The sequence below is a fragment of the Anopheles maculipalpis genome, chromosome 3RL (assembly GCF_943734695.1).
Source record: "Anopheles maculipalpis chromosome 3RL, idAnoMacuDA_375_x, whole genome shotgun sequence".
Classification (NCBI taxonomy): Eukaryota; Metazoa; Arthropoda; class Insecta; order Diptera; family Culicidae; genus Anopheles; species Anopheles maculipalpis.
In genome coordinates this window covers 779,942-793,564 of record NC_064872.1, presented here as the reverse complement: position 1 = coordinate 793,564, position 13,623 = coordinate 779,942, and the positions used below count along the sequence as shown (strand labels likewise).

At 45.9% G+C, this 13,623-nt stretch overlaps 5 protein-coding genes across 5 annotated transcripts in view; 3 read left to right on the top strand and 2 right to left on the bottom strand.

The window, feature by feature from the left end:
• Positions 1-259: 259 nt before the first annotated feature.
• On the top strand, positions 260-713 carry LOC126565634 (cytochrome c oxidase assembly protein COX20, mitochondrial). The gene is made up of 2 exons (XM_050222831.1): positions 260-322; positions 402-713. Exons 1-2 carry the CDS (start codon positions 266-268, stop codon positions 711-713), a joined length of 369 nt encoding a protein of 122 aa, XP_050078788.1. The 5' UTR covers positions 260-265.
• Positions 714-832: 119 nt separating this feature from the next.
• On the bottom strand, positions 833-3,225 carry LOC126564168 (ribosome-releasing factor 2, mitochondrial). The gene is made up of 3 exons (XM_050221127.1): positions 2,616-3,225; positions 2,176-2,545; positions 833-2,113 (listed from the first exon to the last, which is right to left on the bottom strand). Exons 1-3 carry the CDS (start codon positions 3,223-3,225, stop codon positions 838-840), a joined length of 2,256 nt encoding a protein of 751 aa, XP_050077084.1. The 3' UTR covers positions 833-837.
• A 254-nt stretch (positions 3,226-3,479) lies between these two features.
• LOC126564211 (A-kinase anchor protein 10, mitochondrial) overlaps positions 3,480-13,623 on the top strand; it is a 131,647-nt gene continuing 121,503 nt past the window's right edge. The window contains exons 1-3 of the mRNA XM_050221191.1: positions 3,480-3,600; positions 3,976-4,161; positions 4,249-6,198. Coding sequence (XP_050077148.1) covers positions 3,576-3,600; positions 3,976-4,161; positions 4,249-6,158 — 2,121 coding nt within the window. The 5' untranslated portion in view covers positions 3,480-3,575 and the 3' untranslated portion in view covers positions 6,159-6,198. The remainder of the gene's footprint in view (positions 3,601-3,975; positions 4,162-4,248; positions 6,199-13,623) is intronic.
• LOC126564460 (protein wntless) lies at positions 7,886-10,170 on the bottom strand. The gene is made up of 5 exons (XM_050221523.1): positions 10,056-10,170; positions 8,784-9,658; positions 8,534-8,701; positions 8,071-8,455; positions 7,886-8,000 (listed from the first exon to the last, which is right to left on the bottom strand). Exons 1-5 carry the CDS (start codon positions 10,159-10,161, stop codon positions 7,894-7,896), a joined length of 1,641 nt encoding a protein of 546 aa, XP_050077480.1. The 5' UTR covers positions 10,162-10,170; the 3' UTR covers positions 7,886-7,893.
• Positions 11,493-12,689, top strand: LOC126564982 (ubiA prenyltransferase domain-containing protein 1 homolog). The gene is made up of 3 exons (XM_050222115.1): positions 11,493-11,654; positions 11,714-11,988; positions 12,057-12,689. Exons 1-3 carry the CDS (start codon positions 11,537-11,539, stop codon positions 12,687-12,689), a joined length of 1,026 nt encoding a protein of 341 aa, XP_050078072.1. The 5' UTR covers positions 11,493-11,536.

Below are 13,623 nucleotides of genomic sequence, written 5' to 3'. Positions count from 1 at the left end.
TGCTCGACGACGTTTCAACTTCTTGGCCGGAGGATGATGCTTCTGGCGATTGAAGATAATTTTATTCTCAGCAGCGCACACATCGAACTGACCGCGATAGAGAGGTTGCATCGTGATGCGCGTGCTGTCAAAAGCGTCCAAGTGACAGCAGGACTGGGGTGCTGGATGTCAAATTGATTTCATAACAGCAATTTGTTTTGATTCATGCTACAAAAATTATAGAATAAGTATTTTGCTTCGAAACAAATAGAAAAAACCAGCAGCAATGAGTGAAAGCCGGATACATTCCGAAGATGTCGATGTAGATCCACTATCGGAGCGGGTAATTAGAAGCGCAATGGGAACTTGCTGTTGCCTGTCGATTTTAAACAAAATGCACGTGTAAATAATTTTCATTCCAGTCTGTGATCATTTTTGGGCGAGATGTGAGCACAATCCCGTGCTTCCGGAACAGCTTTCTCTACGGAATCAGTATCGGCATGGGGGTTGGATTTTTGGCATTTCTCAAAACCTCCCGTCCACAGCTATCTACTCACATCGGGTTTGGCACGTTCATGGCAACGACGTTAGGCTATTGGTTTCCGTGTCGATACAATTGGTCTAAGCAAAAGTTTGATGCTGGTCAGCTGCAACAGGCACTGCAACAGCAAGCTATATACGAGGGTACCGAAAAGGAACGCGAAAAACTAGAGGTAAAAATGGAGCATGCCTGAAGAGGAGAGACAACAGCTGTTCGGAGGTCGTTTAAGTAGTCATGTGCTTTCGTTGTAAATTTTAACTTAAAATCAATAAAACGTTGTCTACCAGTATGTGCTTATTTACAACTATTTATTTGACCTACTCCAAACCCAATGATCGCCGCATTGCCGACGCTTCGTCCGATTCGTTCATAAGGGAATGGCCGCTCGGTTCCATCGATACGCTTGCTGTGCCGGAACTGATCGTCCGCAGTACAGTCGAATAGTCGCCCAATTCTGCCAGAGGTGCGATAACTTTCAACACCTTATTTGCCGAACCACGTGGGGCAACATCTTCTATACGTGCCCTTCGTCGGCTCAAGTCGGCTAGGATAGGCGGTAGATACTCGCTCGGTGTCACAATCTCCACAAACATGTCCGGTTCCAGCAAACGACAGCGTGCATTCGTTAGTATATTTCCTATGCATTGGGCAGCAGCGGCCATTATGAAAGGGTCAGCAGTACCTCGGCCGATTGTGAGCGCATGTAACTTAACAGTACAGTTTGCCAATTGTCCACCAAGCTTTGGACCTCGCTGTAGAGCACCAATTGCTCCTTTGCGGAAAAATGCCATTTGTCTTGGACGCACCAGCTTTAGCGTTTCTTGCGCATCAGCAGAATTATCCAGCACAATACGCTCTGCATTACCTTCCCCGGCTTCATTGGGAAAAATCGTCATATCCATGTGCACGGATTGTTTGCTACCGGCTATTTCCTTTTCCGCCGTCCACTGTCCTCGACTCGGTTCTTCGAGTGTTTCCTTATAGGCAATTTGAAGCGGACCCAAATCTGCATCGATCCTGTACTCAGTAAAAATGCGAGATTTTACTATTTCCAAATGCAGCTGTCCCATGCCACCGAGCACAGTTTGTCCGGTTGCTTCGTCGTATCGCACTCGAAGACTTGGATCTTCACGTTGAATTTCGCGTAATGCATTATCTAGCGCAGTTTGCTGTCCAGAAGACGGTGGTTCAATCGAGCAAAAGTAAACTGCATCCGGTATGTTCGTTTGCAAACCCAACTTTGATGCAAGCAAAAGCTCGCCATCGGAAGACTCTTCCTCTTTAGCATCTTCACTAGCTATGGAGAGTCGTTTTAAGGCCTTTTTTAAAGAGGCCGCATTTGCCACCACCAAATCGCCCGTAACTGTCGCTTTGGGTCCAGCGCAAAGTCCTATGTTACCTGCACCAAACGAATCAATTTCGCGGTACTCATCGGCCAGCGGTTCATATATGCGTTGTATCGTCTCGGAACCACCAGTAGCGGTGATAAACCTGGATCCTTTCTTTACTGTGCCTCGAAAAGCGCGGATCATGGTAATTGGACCACGCTGCTTGTCGTGCGTAACTTTGAACACCTTCCCAACAAAATCAGTCCTGAAAGACGGATGAAAGAATTACTTTAGATGTCTTTCTGTGGAACAAAATTTGGCGCATACCCAAAGCAGTCATATATCTGGTTTCGTTCACAAGGGGCAGGTAAAAAGTTCAACACGCTGTCCATCAGCAGTTGCACTCCAACATTCTTGTACGAAGATCCCAGCAGGACGGGCACAATCTGCTGCTTCAACGTGCAATTGCGTATGGCATCTAGTACGAGATTTAGTTTCACGTTTTCGAAACTGTTCGCCTCAATGATGGCCTGAGCAAGATTATCGTCCAGTCCCGAAAGCAGGTCAATCAACACGTACAGCTTCTCCTGAACTTCATCATGCAGTTCTTCATTGGCTATTGGAATTGCTTTGTACGATCGGCCTTTATTTTGTCCGTCCCAGATTATCTGAGTCGAGGAAAGCAAGTCAATTACACCTGTAAAAGAAAATATGTGTTAATTTTCGTACCACTCCTGAGCAAATCTTTACCACTAAATCATTCTTACCCACCAATTTTCCTTTCTCTTTTATGGGCACCTGAAGTGGCAATGGTACAGTTGATAGCTGTTGCTTTAAATCTACCAAACAAGCGTCGAAATCGGCTGCTTCTTTGTCCATTTTATTTACAAACACTAAACGCGGCAACCGGTGTCGATCGGCCTGACTCCACACAGTAACGGTTTGTGCTTCCACACCGGCAGACCCGTCTAGGATGACCACGGTACCGTCAACTGCGCCGAGTGATTGTTCCACTTCCATCGTAAAATCGATATGACCAGGCGTGTCGAGCAGATTGATACGATGCTCCTTCCAGTTAAAGCTAACGGCAGCGCTACATATCGTAATGCCTCGTTCACGTTCCTGCTGCAAAAAGTCCGTAACCGTGTTGCCCAGCATTACCTCGCCCAACATTTCCGTACGCCCGGAATAGTACAGCATTCGTTCCGTTGTAGTCGTTTTTCCGGCATCGATATGCGCCAGGATGCCGATGTTGCGTATCCGTTTTTCGCTGATCGTTCCATCGGAGTTATGCACATTTCGGCAGGATGGTAGAACACTAGGAAAGCGCACTCTGTGCAGTACAATCGCAACGTTGAGCAACCGATTGCACAACATTTTTGGTACGATCGTATAGTACCCAGCAATGGAAAAGGTGTTTGTTTACGTTTTCGCTCTTCCTACCAAATGTGACAGTTTGACGGAGATTGACAGACTGCGTCAACCCGCGATGACGTTTGACATTTCTTTATTTTCATTTTTGCTTGCGTTTCATCGCTGCTTCAGCGCAACAGTGCAGCCCTAACCATGTCCGATATCGACAACAGATCAACTGCGGAGATTAAAAATTGAACACAAGAACAACGGAGCATAATGTTTGGCAAATAAGCCCAGGCCCAAGTGATTGAAGCTGTTTGCATCTACAAGTGTAGTATTACCTCCCGCTGGTGTGCTGGAAATCGACCAGAATGTTGCAGTTTCTAAAAAAAACAGGTTTGTGTTGATGGTTTGTGCAAGCAAGTGCGACATACCAGTCCAAGCTATGCCGTACTACTTTCGCTGTTGCAAGTAGATCCGCGCATTGGTTAGGGCCTAGGGCCTGGGTGATATCGGGAACAGTGGAAAGGAGGATAAGGTCTGTCTGTAGCAGCGCAACGCTTTCCAACGATCAAACTTTCTCCACCAGTGTAGTTGCTGTAGGGGGAGGTTATAGATTCGAGTGAAAGGAAGGGTGCGGATTGTTGTTGCTACTTATGTTCCATCTCGTTTGATTTCCCCTCCGGGCTAGGCAGGGCGGGGACTTACTTAGCTAGCTCATAAACCTCTGACTGACGATAATGATAGTGCACGTTCGCTTTCCTTGCACAGGTCGAAGAAAATCTATCACAACCGGCAGCAACAGTGAGTATTCACCATCATCGATACTAAACAATGATCCAACGACGGATCCATCATCACTCAGAACATCGGATGATGTCATCGATGGTACAAAAGCACCTGAAAATGACGAAGAAGCGTTAAGACAAGCAGAACGGTATTGCTTCGAACGAAAAGGTAGGCATAGGAGAGAAGTAGGTCCTATAGAAACACGGTGCTTACCCCGGGAGCAGCGCTAATAATTGATGACGAACTCCTTTGCAGATACTGTTTCTGTTCGTGTTTCAAAACTTTCGCGCCGTATGATTGACATTCTGGCAGAGCAGAGCTGCATCTGCTACTTTGTGCAATTTTTAGAATCGAAAAATGCTCTTTCGTTGATTAAATTTTGGCTAGAAGTAGAAAGCTTCAAGGCAGCTGCTTCCGAAAGTGTGCGGGGAGGAGTATTAAGATCGTCGGTGGGTGGTTCCGGTGGCCATGCTCACGGGAGGTTGCATCGTAGTGTCTCTTCCGACGGGTACGATAGTTTATCGTACTTCAGCATAGATTGTGATTCGTTATCGACGAATTCTTTCTCCGAAAATGCCTTCGAAGACTCACAATCGGCCGACGATGGGCGTGAGCTGGATTCGCGAACGTCACAAAGCTGTACACCGATACCGCCGCCCACTCCACTGGAAGTGCTGGAGGAAGTGGACATTAAGGAAGATGGTTCTGAGCCAGCGGGTTCGCTGCATGAAGACGAAGAAGCGGTAGGCAAAGAACCAAAAGACAAGCATATGGAAGTCTGTGATATAACGATCATGCGGCAGTCATTGACTGACGATGAAAAAACACAAATCTGTGAAGCAGGCAAAGGAACAGCGATGGAAGTGACGGTTGCTACGGCAAAGCCTATGCGGCCATTTAACTCGCTCATCAACTCGGATGCGGTAAGAATCTACAGAAAGTATTTGGTCACAAATTCGCCACACTACATCGAAATGCCGGCCACCATACTGTCCAATATCTCGCTCGGTCTTGCTGGCAGCAGTGGGACGTGCAGTGAGACTATCTTCAACGAAGCACAAAACCACCTGTTAGAAATGTTGGAGCAAACTTATCTAAACCCTTTCCTGGAGAGTTCCTTCTACTGCAAGTACACACTCGAGGTGCTGACGAGCGATAACCTTACGCTTCGCGACATTTTGGCCAGTGAAATGGCGCTGTTCTTCTTTATGGAGCACCTGGAACAGCAGGGTAAACGCCACTATTTGGAGTTCTACGTCGGAGCAGTACATTTCAAACGTTCGGTGGAGGATCAAATCCAAGCGCAGAAGGATGCAGTCGTGCTGTATGAGAAATATTTCTCCCTGCAGGCCACCAGTACGCTTGGGCTAAGCGATAAGATACGCTTTCTGCTAGAGGAGCATATTTGCTCGCCGGATCCAATCATCGTGGCCGAATGTTTCGAGCTTCCGGTTCGAATAATAGAACACTTTCTTGAGCAACGGTATTTTGCGGGATTTATCAAATCTCCGCTCTATTGCCGGTTTATTAGCGAGTTGCTCGGAAAGGTGAAGACGAGTGCGAATGACGCTGGTCGTGGGACAGAAAGACTTCCCAATGCTGGTGGTGCAGGTCGACGTGGGCATCGCAAAACGCTTTCCGACGTAACTAGCGATTGCAGTGCAGGTGGTGGTGGTGGTGGTAGGCGTGGAAACACGGTTTCGTTTATTTCCTCCCAAAACACACTGCTAGCCATGTCCGACACAAACTACCAGCGTAATCGAAAGCACCTGGTAGCCGTTGCACTAGCGGCCGCCAGCAATGGTCCGACAGGCGGTGGAACGGGAGGCGGTGGCAGTGTTGCCGGTGGTGGTGATATCATGCAGATCGATTCCCGCCAACTGTACAATCCAGATATGCTGTGGCGACGGCGCTCGTCCCCTGTGGCAGGTCTAACGTTCGGGCGGATCGATGCACTGGGACGGTACGAGCGAGATTTCGATATTGCAGAACCACCGTCCGGAGATGACCGTTGGAGCCGTAATCGAATCAAGAAAGCCGTTCGCAAACTTGTCAATTTGCCAGAAGACAAGGCACAGGAAGAGTTGGCCTGGCAGGTGGCCGAGATGATTGTGAAAGACATTACGAACGTTACCATGAGCAATAGTAGCAGCAACAAGACGTGATTGAAAACGGATCTTCACCGCTGGGGCGACGATATTCCAGGTAAACCTTGGATATTTTTAATTGGATTTAAGCGATCAAAGCAAAAGTATTAACACTAACTCACTCACAGAATGAGATAATTCCCGTGGCTTCTTTACGTTATGTTATTAACTAGTGGCCCGCGAAGATGTAGAGCGAATCTCTCCATGGCAACACGATGGTGCTTACAAGAGGAAGAAAAGAACATTCAAGATGGTTGTTGATGAATTATTTTTTATTTACTACTTACAGTAGGTAATCCCTTCCCAAGAGGAATAAGATTATTGTATTATACGAATACGCCTCATTTTGTGCATATTTTTTGCCGGCACAAAACTATCCGCCAAACCGTATGTATGCTCTCGAATAATTTTTCTTAGTGGAAATTTTACTCACTGTGCGCACACAGACACAGATTAAGTCGTATTGTTTTTACAGGGTTGCGATCCATACATTAGAACTTTTAAATCACTCAGTGCAATATTACAAGCTTCTATTACGCTATTTTACAATCATATAGTGGAATCTTACATTAAACTCGATAAATTACATCAAACTAGGGGTCTTCAATAGGTTGTTTACATCAGCACACCGTATCAGAAAATTGAACGGATTTAACGCAAAAAATAGTAGCAAAAGTTGGTCTAATTATTTCTTCTTTAAATCATGAATGATTAAAAAATTTCTCAGTCAAGGTGCAATTGTGTTTCGTTTCTTTATAGAGGTTTTGAATCTCTGAAACAACATTTCATAACGGGCTTGCAGTATTCAAATATTCATTTGAAATATTCTCCTAAGTGACGGTAAAATTCCATTATACGGATCGAAACCCTGTATTGTAAATTAATTTTATTCCGAACAAATTCGGGAAAGGTTCGTCGGCCGGAGATAAGAATCTTAAAAATGAAGGCTGTATCCAGTCCGGGAAAGCATACAAAATTTATGATTGTATTAGAGCTTTAGAGTCGTGCCAATTACATTTTGGCGAGGATGGTAACTTAGATGGCCCGAACGGTTTTAGGCCGTGTTAAATCGCCAAAAACACTAGGGCAGACGCCTCTGTTTAATTGTCGAATCTGTTAATTTTTTAGAGTGGTTAAGGAAAGCATATTTTCGGTTTTTAAAAGAACGTGTATCTCAATAGAACAACCATGGTAACAGAACGAAAAACCAGCGTTAAGGGGACTACACCGCATGATGCAAATCAACATCGTACAACATGTCCAAATTATGTTAAGTAATGTAATATAACAAGGAACAAAATATATTTTCTTACAATAACAGAAAATCCACGCAAAGTTTCTTTCCACCTAAATGCAAGCGAACATTAGACAAACATATTACACAAAAAAAGTTTCCACAATTTATTCGCTACCGTAGATAAGACCAAGAGATGTTAAATATGAGAAAGAAGATTTGCGGTAAGCCGCTCTAAAATCTAGCGGAGAAGTCACGGGAAAAGCACAGACACAGACCAGAGTAACTATGTTTTGCTTTTCCCTTTTGCTTATTCTATACACACATACACACTTTACACATGATTCCGGGATACTGTGATGCTAATACTGTGACGTTGAGAATTGACCCTGTTCGATGCCGATTCCTCCCACTCATTGTTCGTGGTCATTCGGGTCATTTGTGTACAAAAATCGATAAAATTGAACTTTTAAAAATGGATGTTAGATAAGGTTCTTCCAGGAGACTTTAACGGCCACTTTAGTCTTGCGCTGCTTTGCGAGCAAACTGTGTGAGGGATGAAATTTCGCTAGGGTTCGAATCCGAAGGTAGATTGCTAAATTCGATCTCTTCGCTCATAATGTTTTCTAAAAAGAATGGAAAGATTACATATCTAGCTATTGCGTACCCGATATAGTACTCTGGGGCATTATTTACCAGTAGTTTCGTTGGTGGGCCATTTTTTGTGACTCGGAGCGTACAGTACAATCAGTGCAAAGATGTAAATATTCCACATGCCGTATACGCCAGTGAAGAAAGCGGACGTAAACTCGAGATCGATATTGTCGTCCCACTTCCAGCGGCCCTCGGAAACTTGCCCAATGATAAAACCGATCACGGTCATAGCAGCACAGAGCAGGGTGGCCAACATCAGGAACTGGAAGCGATAAATAATGCCTTCGTAGTGTAGCCGCCGTGCGGAGGACATGGAGGGGAGTGATGTGCGCTTGATATTGATATTGCAGAACACCTTCCAGATCATGTAGCAAAGAAAGCAGAAGTACAATCCCGCCGATATGCCAGCCAAGATTATGAAACCCAGCTGGAAGAAGACAGAAGAAAACGGGTTCGCTTTATGAAACCTTCAATTCAACAAACAAGCTAAAAGCGTATTACTTACCGCAACGTTTGCACCAACTTTAGAAACCCAAATCGAATAGAATGGATTCCGCAGCTGTACGCCACGTTCGCACATATCGAATAGAAAGAGCGACACACAGCCGACGGCCACCGCGCTCAAATGCTTCCAGTACGTCTTGACGCCCGATTTTTCGCCCGTCTCTTGAATCTGTGGGAGTAAGTATTTTTTGGATTATTAATTCATAACCACTAAAACATACGTTTTTTTCCTCAATGAGATCCCTCCTCACCAGCATGTGTTCTCCGGCAAAGATAAGCCAAAACGAAAGCAGCGTGGCGTAAAACACTCCCTGACGTATGTCGCTCAGCAGCAGCATAAACGGCATGTCGAAGAACAGCGTAAAGTATTCGAACGGCAGATTCAAAAAGGTAAGCGCACAACCCAACGCCAACAGCATCTCTTCGAGCAGTGCCGGTTTACGGTGCAGCAGGTGGACACGCTGCCAGAACCAGGCCATGATGAGCACGATGAACGGCAGGAAAACCGTCTTCAGCGATACCCACACCTTCGTGAAGCCACCGTTCTGATAGATTACGGACAGGTGCAAATCTTTAATGTGTCCAATGTCCAGATTCATGCGTCGCTCACTATCCACAGGTAGACGGACGTTTAACAGATAGAAATCGTGATGCAGCGAACCCAGTTCGAACAGTGGGATCGTGTTGCAGTTGTACAGATAGTCATCGGTCACATTGTTGGCGGTACAGTCGAGATCTCGCTCCTCAAGCGACGATGCCAGATACTTCCAGTCCTGATCGGTATCACCCTTGTTCCGGTACGCCAACCGTGCATCGATCGTAATCTTGGTGTGCGGTTTGTGCAGCACATTCGCATCGTACGCAATGTCCGTTTGCAGCACGCCGATCAAGTTCTGCTGCCAGCGTGAGTAGTCTAGCTGGCGGCCCTCGCGAGGCAGTGGCATTTGGAAGACGAACACGATCTGGTTGGCCATCTTCATGTCGTCACTCTCGATATCGAAATGGTCCAGACTTTGGCAACGATCTTCGCCCCGCGAATAGAGCCATACGGAGGTGTCGTTGTGCGAACCAGGTACATCCTTACAAATGGTGGCTAGAATTGTCTGGACACTTGCCGGAACCGGTGCTGTGTAAAAAGAGGCAAACAAAATAAAATAAAAATTATCTTACTTAACAACACAGTCAGTAGCAATGCGAATGCTAGCGAACGGTCGAACGCAGACGCGCGCGCGGCATCTTCAAAGGGGATATGTGCGGTATAAAATAAACAAAGAAAATCACTGCACGCCCCCACCGTGCTTCATCTGCAGCCAGATGCCGCGGTAATCGATTTATATTGCTCCATTAATTGCGGTATTTATATCCTTGGTAAAAACGGGTTCACCTTCCCGTTTAGCTAATACTGCTCCTTTTCCCATGGTATTGATAATTTGATGCATTTTTTTTTGCTATCTACATGTGTATGTGTGGGTGGGAGGGTCGGTGAACGAATCAGACGACGCCGTTTCCGCTTTATTACTCACCGATGAGACCACCCAGCAGGAAGCAGAGGAACTGTAGGAACAAAAGCGATGCCACTAAAATGCTTAACTTTTTGCCACTTAAATTCTCCAATATAGTACCCGACATCTTGACGGGGTTTTTATCTGTTCGGTCCGAATAGAACGTCTTGTACGGACTGGCAGTGTACCACCGCCGAAGCAGAAACGCACTGAAAACGTGTATGATGCACCGGCTTAGATAGAGCGCTGGCAAAAGCATAAACGCCGAGCAAACACGCACGCACACATAAACACGCTATGCTGAATTGTTTATGCTGCTGTATGGGAATGTTAACAACTAAATTAGCTACCCACGGGATCGGGAGTGGTACGAGAGATATTTGATTAAAATAAAAAAAAACAATTGACCACACAATTATCCCTAATTATATTCCATAAAGCGGATGAGCATATCTATAGCTTAGAAGTAGTATTATTCACCAGCAAAATAATTTGCTCGAGATGCTTGTTTGCTGTACTCCACGGCCTTGGCTCGGCAAGGGCGTTACTCAGGCGTTACCTACCCGTTATTCAGCAAAAATATGAAAGCACACTGGGATGTTACCTTTCATGTTAATATTTATTTATTTTTATTTCTTGTAGTGTTTGTGTTTGGAGTGCTAAAAAGCTTGCTACTATTTTTTGATGATGAAAAATATACAATTTTGAATGTCCATGTGTTTATAATGGCCCACGCAGCTGACCATACGCCAACCCACGATGCATAAAGTGGATGACGTGACAAGAGGGAGAAGTGTCAGGTTTTGGCCAGCAGCAGTAGCAATTTTTTGAGCAAAAAAGTTTCCAAAAATCAAAACCGTGGCCGGCGCACGGTAATAACGAAGGTAATCCCACGAAACGATTACAGCTGGCACATAAAGTCCACTTCGAAGCGAAAGTCTGTCCGCTCGCCAGCCACCGTTCAGCCCATTACCAGACACTGTTGCCCGTTGTGCCTAAAGTCCTGTGAAACCCCTGTGTGTGTGCGGTACACCATATCGATAAAAGGAGTTGTTTTTGCGTAAATCGTGTATCGAACGTACCCAGGGCAGTGTCGTGATAAAGCAGGCAACAGCACCGAGTAGGGGCAGGAAATAATTGCAAGATGCAAACAGCTTGTACGTGATCGGTTTTCCAGTGAACCACACACAGTCACACATGACGTGGAGTGTTCGGCGGCCAGTGGATAGGCAGACGGCACTGACGTGCTGAGACGAAGCATCTCCGCCGCCTGGTGTATGGCATGACGATGTGCAGATGCAAGTCTTCGTAACATCGAGCCAGGCCAGAGGAAAAGCAGCACTTAAAGTCGGAAAAACACACTGTTCGCCGGTTATAATTAGACCACTCGTACGGTGGTAACTCGGGACACATACACACACACAAACACACGGGAGTGTGGCAAAGTAGGACTCTCGAAATTGAATAACTAAGCGAAGATAAACAAAGCGCTTCAGGCGAAAATGGCAGCATCGGACGATCGTAGGTTCGCTCCAGAGTATGATCCGTTTTCTGATACGTCCGCGCGTGCCCGTAACGCCACTAATACACCCGGACGAAAGGAAATGCCACATGTCACAGGTATGTAGATTTACAAATCGATGGTTCCGGTACGCGCTGATGTTTCCATTTCGTTGTAGCACCATTAATGAAATTTAAAACATACCTTTCGGCTCTCCGACCATGGTCGCTGTCGGCCAGCCTGATGCCCACCCTGCTCGGCACGACACTCGCGGTACGTGTGCACGGGTACGAGAGCTTCGGCATATTCACCTTCCTGTGTACCGTGCTAACGGTGGTTACCGTCCACTGTGCTGGCAATGTGGTCAACACGTATTTCGACTTCGTGAAGGGTATCGACGATCGCAAGGCGGACGATCGTACGCTGGTGGATCATATTCTTAGTCAGGATGAGGTAAAATCGATTCAAAATGATCGAGAAGGTGGAGAAAAAACGTGATCAACTATTTGTATCAATTTCAGGTTGTCACATTGGGCGTGTTGCTGTACGGCGCCGGATGTGTGGGATTCGTGTTCCTTGTGTATCTATCCCCGGCCAAGCTGGAACATCTGGCACTGGTGTACTTCGGTGGATTGTCCTCCAGCTTCCTGTACACCGGCGGAATTGGCCTTAAGTATATTGCGCTCGGCGATGTGCTCATTCTGGTAATCTTCGGTCCAATCTCGGTGCTGTTTTCGTACATGGCACAAACCGGATATATTGAATGGGCCACCTTCCTGTACGCGATTCCGCTCGCGCTCAACACGGAAGCAATCCTGCACAGCAACAATACACGCGACGCCGAATCGGACAAACGGGTCGGGATCGTTACGCTGGCGATCCTGATTGGCCGAACGTGCTCGTACGTACTGTACGCCGTGCTGCTCTTTACACCGTACGTCATCTTTGTGGTGCTCGGTATGAAATACTCATTCCTGTTTCTGTTGCCCATGGTAACGTTTAAGCAGGCGTTCGCCATTGAGCGACAGTTTCGCAATGAAAGTACGCTGCAGAAGGTGCCTCGCCAAACGGCCAAATTGAACCTATTCTTCGGCCTTTTGTACGTGGTGGCCTGCCTGACAGCGCCCCAGCTACCGTTCATAGCGCGAAAGTGAATCGGTAACGTAGTACAATGGTACTATGGTGAGAAAACGATACCCGTTAAAACGTGTTTACCTAAGCGTGCTGATGATTTCGACACACCCCTCAAAGCTAGGGAAGGACTTATCTTTAGTTTATATTTATTCATACTGCAAACATGCTGCCACACACACTACTCGTTCAGTTTCACGTTAGGTTTGGTTGCGTACTTAATACTTAATACATACACATACACACACACACGCGCGGACGTTGTTGTCATATACACAACATGTTTTTTTGGGGTGTAAGTGCAAATATTGAACAACTACAAGGATCTGGATCCGCTTTTCGCAATATAGTGCAGGATACAATGTTTTCCGTATAAGGTTAAATGTGTTATGAACTGTATGTTATTTGCACTGAACGAAGAAACCGCGGACGAAATGTTACCGTTCGATGGACTTTTTCAGCAACGAGAGCTGCTTCGTTAGATAAGTTTGTGAGTGTAACATAATGCAAATTTTACTAGTTTACTACAAATACGTTCACTGGTCACTGGTCGTTCCACCTGGGGCGGAACATACGCGATGCCGACTGATGTCAGGTTGGGATTTTGACTATGCTTTAGTGGGACGATGCGAACACATGCTTGACCGTTTTCCTGACCCTCTCTACTGCGCAACATTAAAACAACACATATCAAACATCGAAATCTTAAACAAACCAGTGGCACCTGAGGAAATAGAAGTCCATTTGCATAGTTCTGATGCTAGTAGGGCTGCGAATTCGAGCAATACAGTTTGCTTTATCCGTACTTCATAGCAGCTACAGCTGATGATCGAGTGTGCGCCACGATCGAAATGCGAAACGAAACCTGTCGTCTCTGAGCTTGAGAAGAAAAAATAAGACCAAAGTCAAAACCCTCTTAAGTAACAAAATCATGAGCCATCTCTCGCAAAAGGATTA

What these genes read in the sequence shown, in the direction of transcription:
- LOC126565634 (XM_050222831.1), top strand. Translation starts at nt 266, where the DNA reads ATGAGTGAAAGCCGGATACATTCCGAAGATGTCGATGTAGATCCACTA. An exon ending in TAGATCCACTATCGGAGCGG is followed by an intron (nt 323 to 401) that starts GTAATTAGAAGC and finishes TTTTCATTCCAG; the next exon opens with TCTGTGATCATTTTTGGGCG.
- LOC126564460 (XM_050221523.1), bottom strand. Translation starts at nt 10,161, where the DNA reads ATGTCGGGTACTATATTGGAGAATTTAAGTGGCAAAAAGTTAAGCATT. An exon ending in CCTGCTGGGTGGTCTCATCG is followed by an intron (nt 9,659 to 10,055) that starts GTGAGTAATAAA and finishes CTTTTTACACAG; the next exon opens with CACCGGTTCCGGCAAGTGTC. An exon ending in GCCCACCAACGAAACTACTG is followed by an intron (nt 8,001 to 8,070) that starts GTAAATAATGCC and finishes CATTCTTTTTAG; the next exon opens with AAAACATTATGAGCGAAGAG.
- LOC126564982 (XM_050222115.1), top strand. Translation starts at nt 11,537, where the DNA reads ATGGCAGCATCGGACGATCGTAGGTTCGCTCCAGAGTATGATCCGTTT. An exon ending in GGAAATGCCACATGTCACAG is followed by an intron (nt 11,655 to 11,713) that starts GTATGTAGATTT and finishes ATTTCGTTGTAG; the next exon opens with CACCATTAATGAAATTTAAA. An exon ending in ATATTCTTAGTCAGGATGAG is followed by an intron (nt 11,989 to 12,056) that starts GTAAAATCGATT and finishes TATCAATTTCAG; the next exon opens with GTTGTCACATTGGGCGTGTT.
- LOC126564168 (XM_050221127.1), bottom strand. Translation starts at nt 3,225, where the DNA reads ATGTTGTGCAATCGGTTGCTCAACGTTGCGATTGTACTGCACAGAGTG. An exon ending in AGAGAAAGGAAAATTGGTGG is followed by an intron (nt 2,546 to 2,615) that starts GTAAGAATGATT and finishes TTTCTTTTACAG; the next exon opens with GTGTAATTGACTTGCTTTCC. An exon ending in CAGATATATGACTGCTTTGG is followed by an intron (nt 2,114 to 2,175) that starts GTATGCGCCAAA and finishes TCCGTCTTTCAG; the next exon opens with GACTGATTTTGTTGGGAAGG.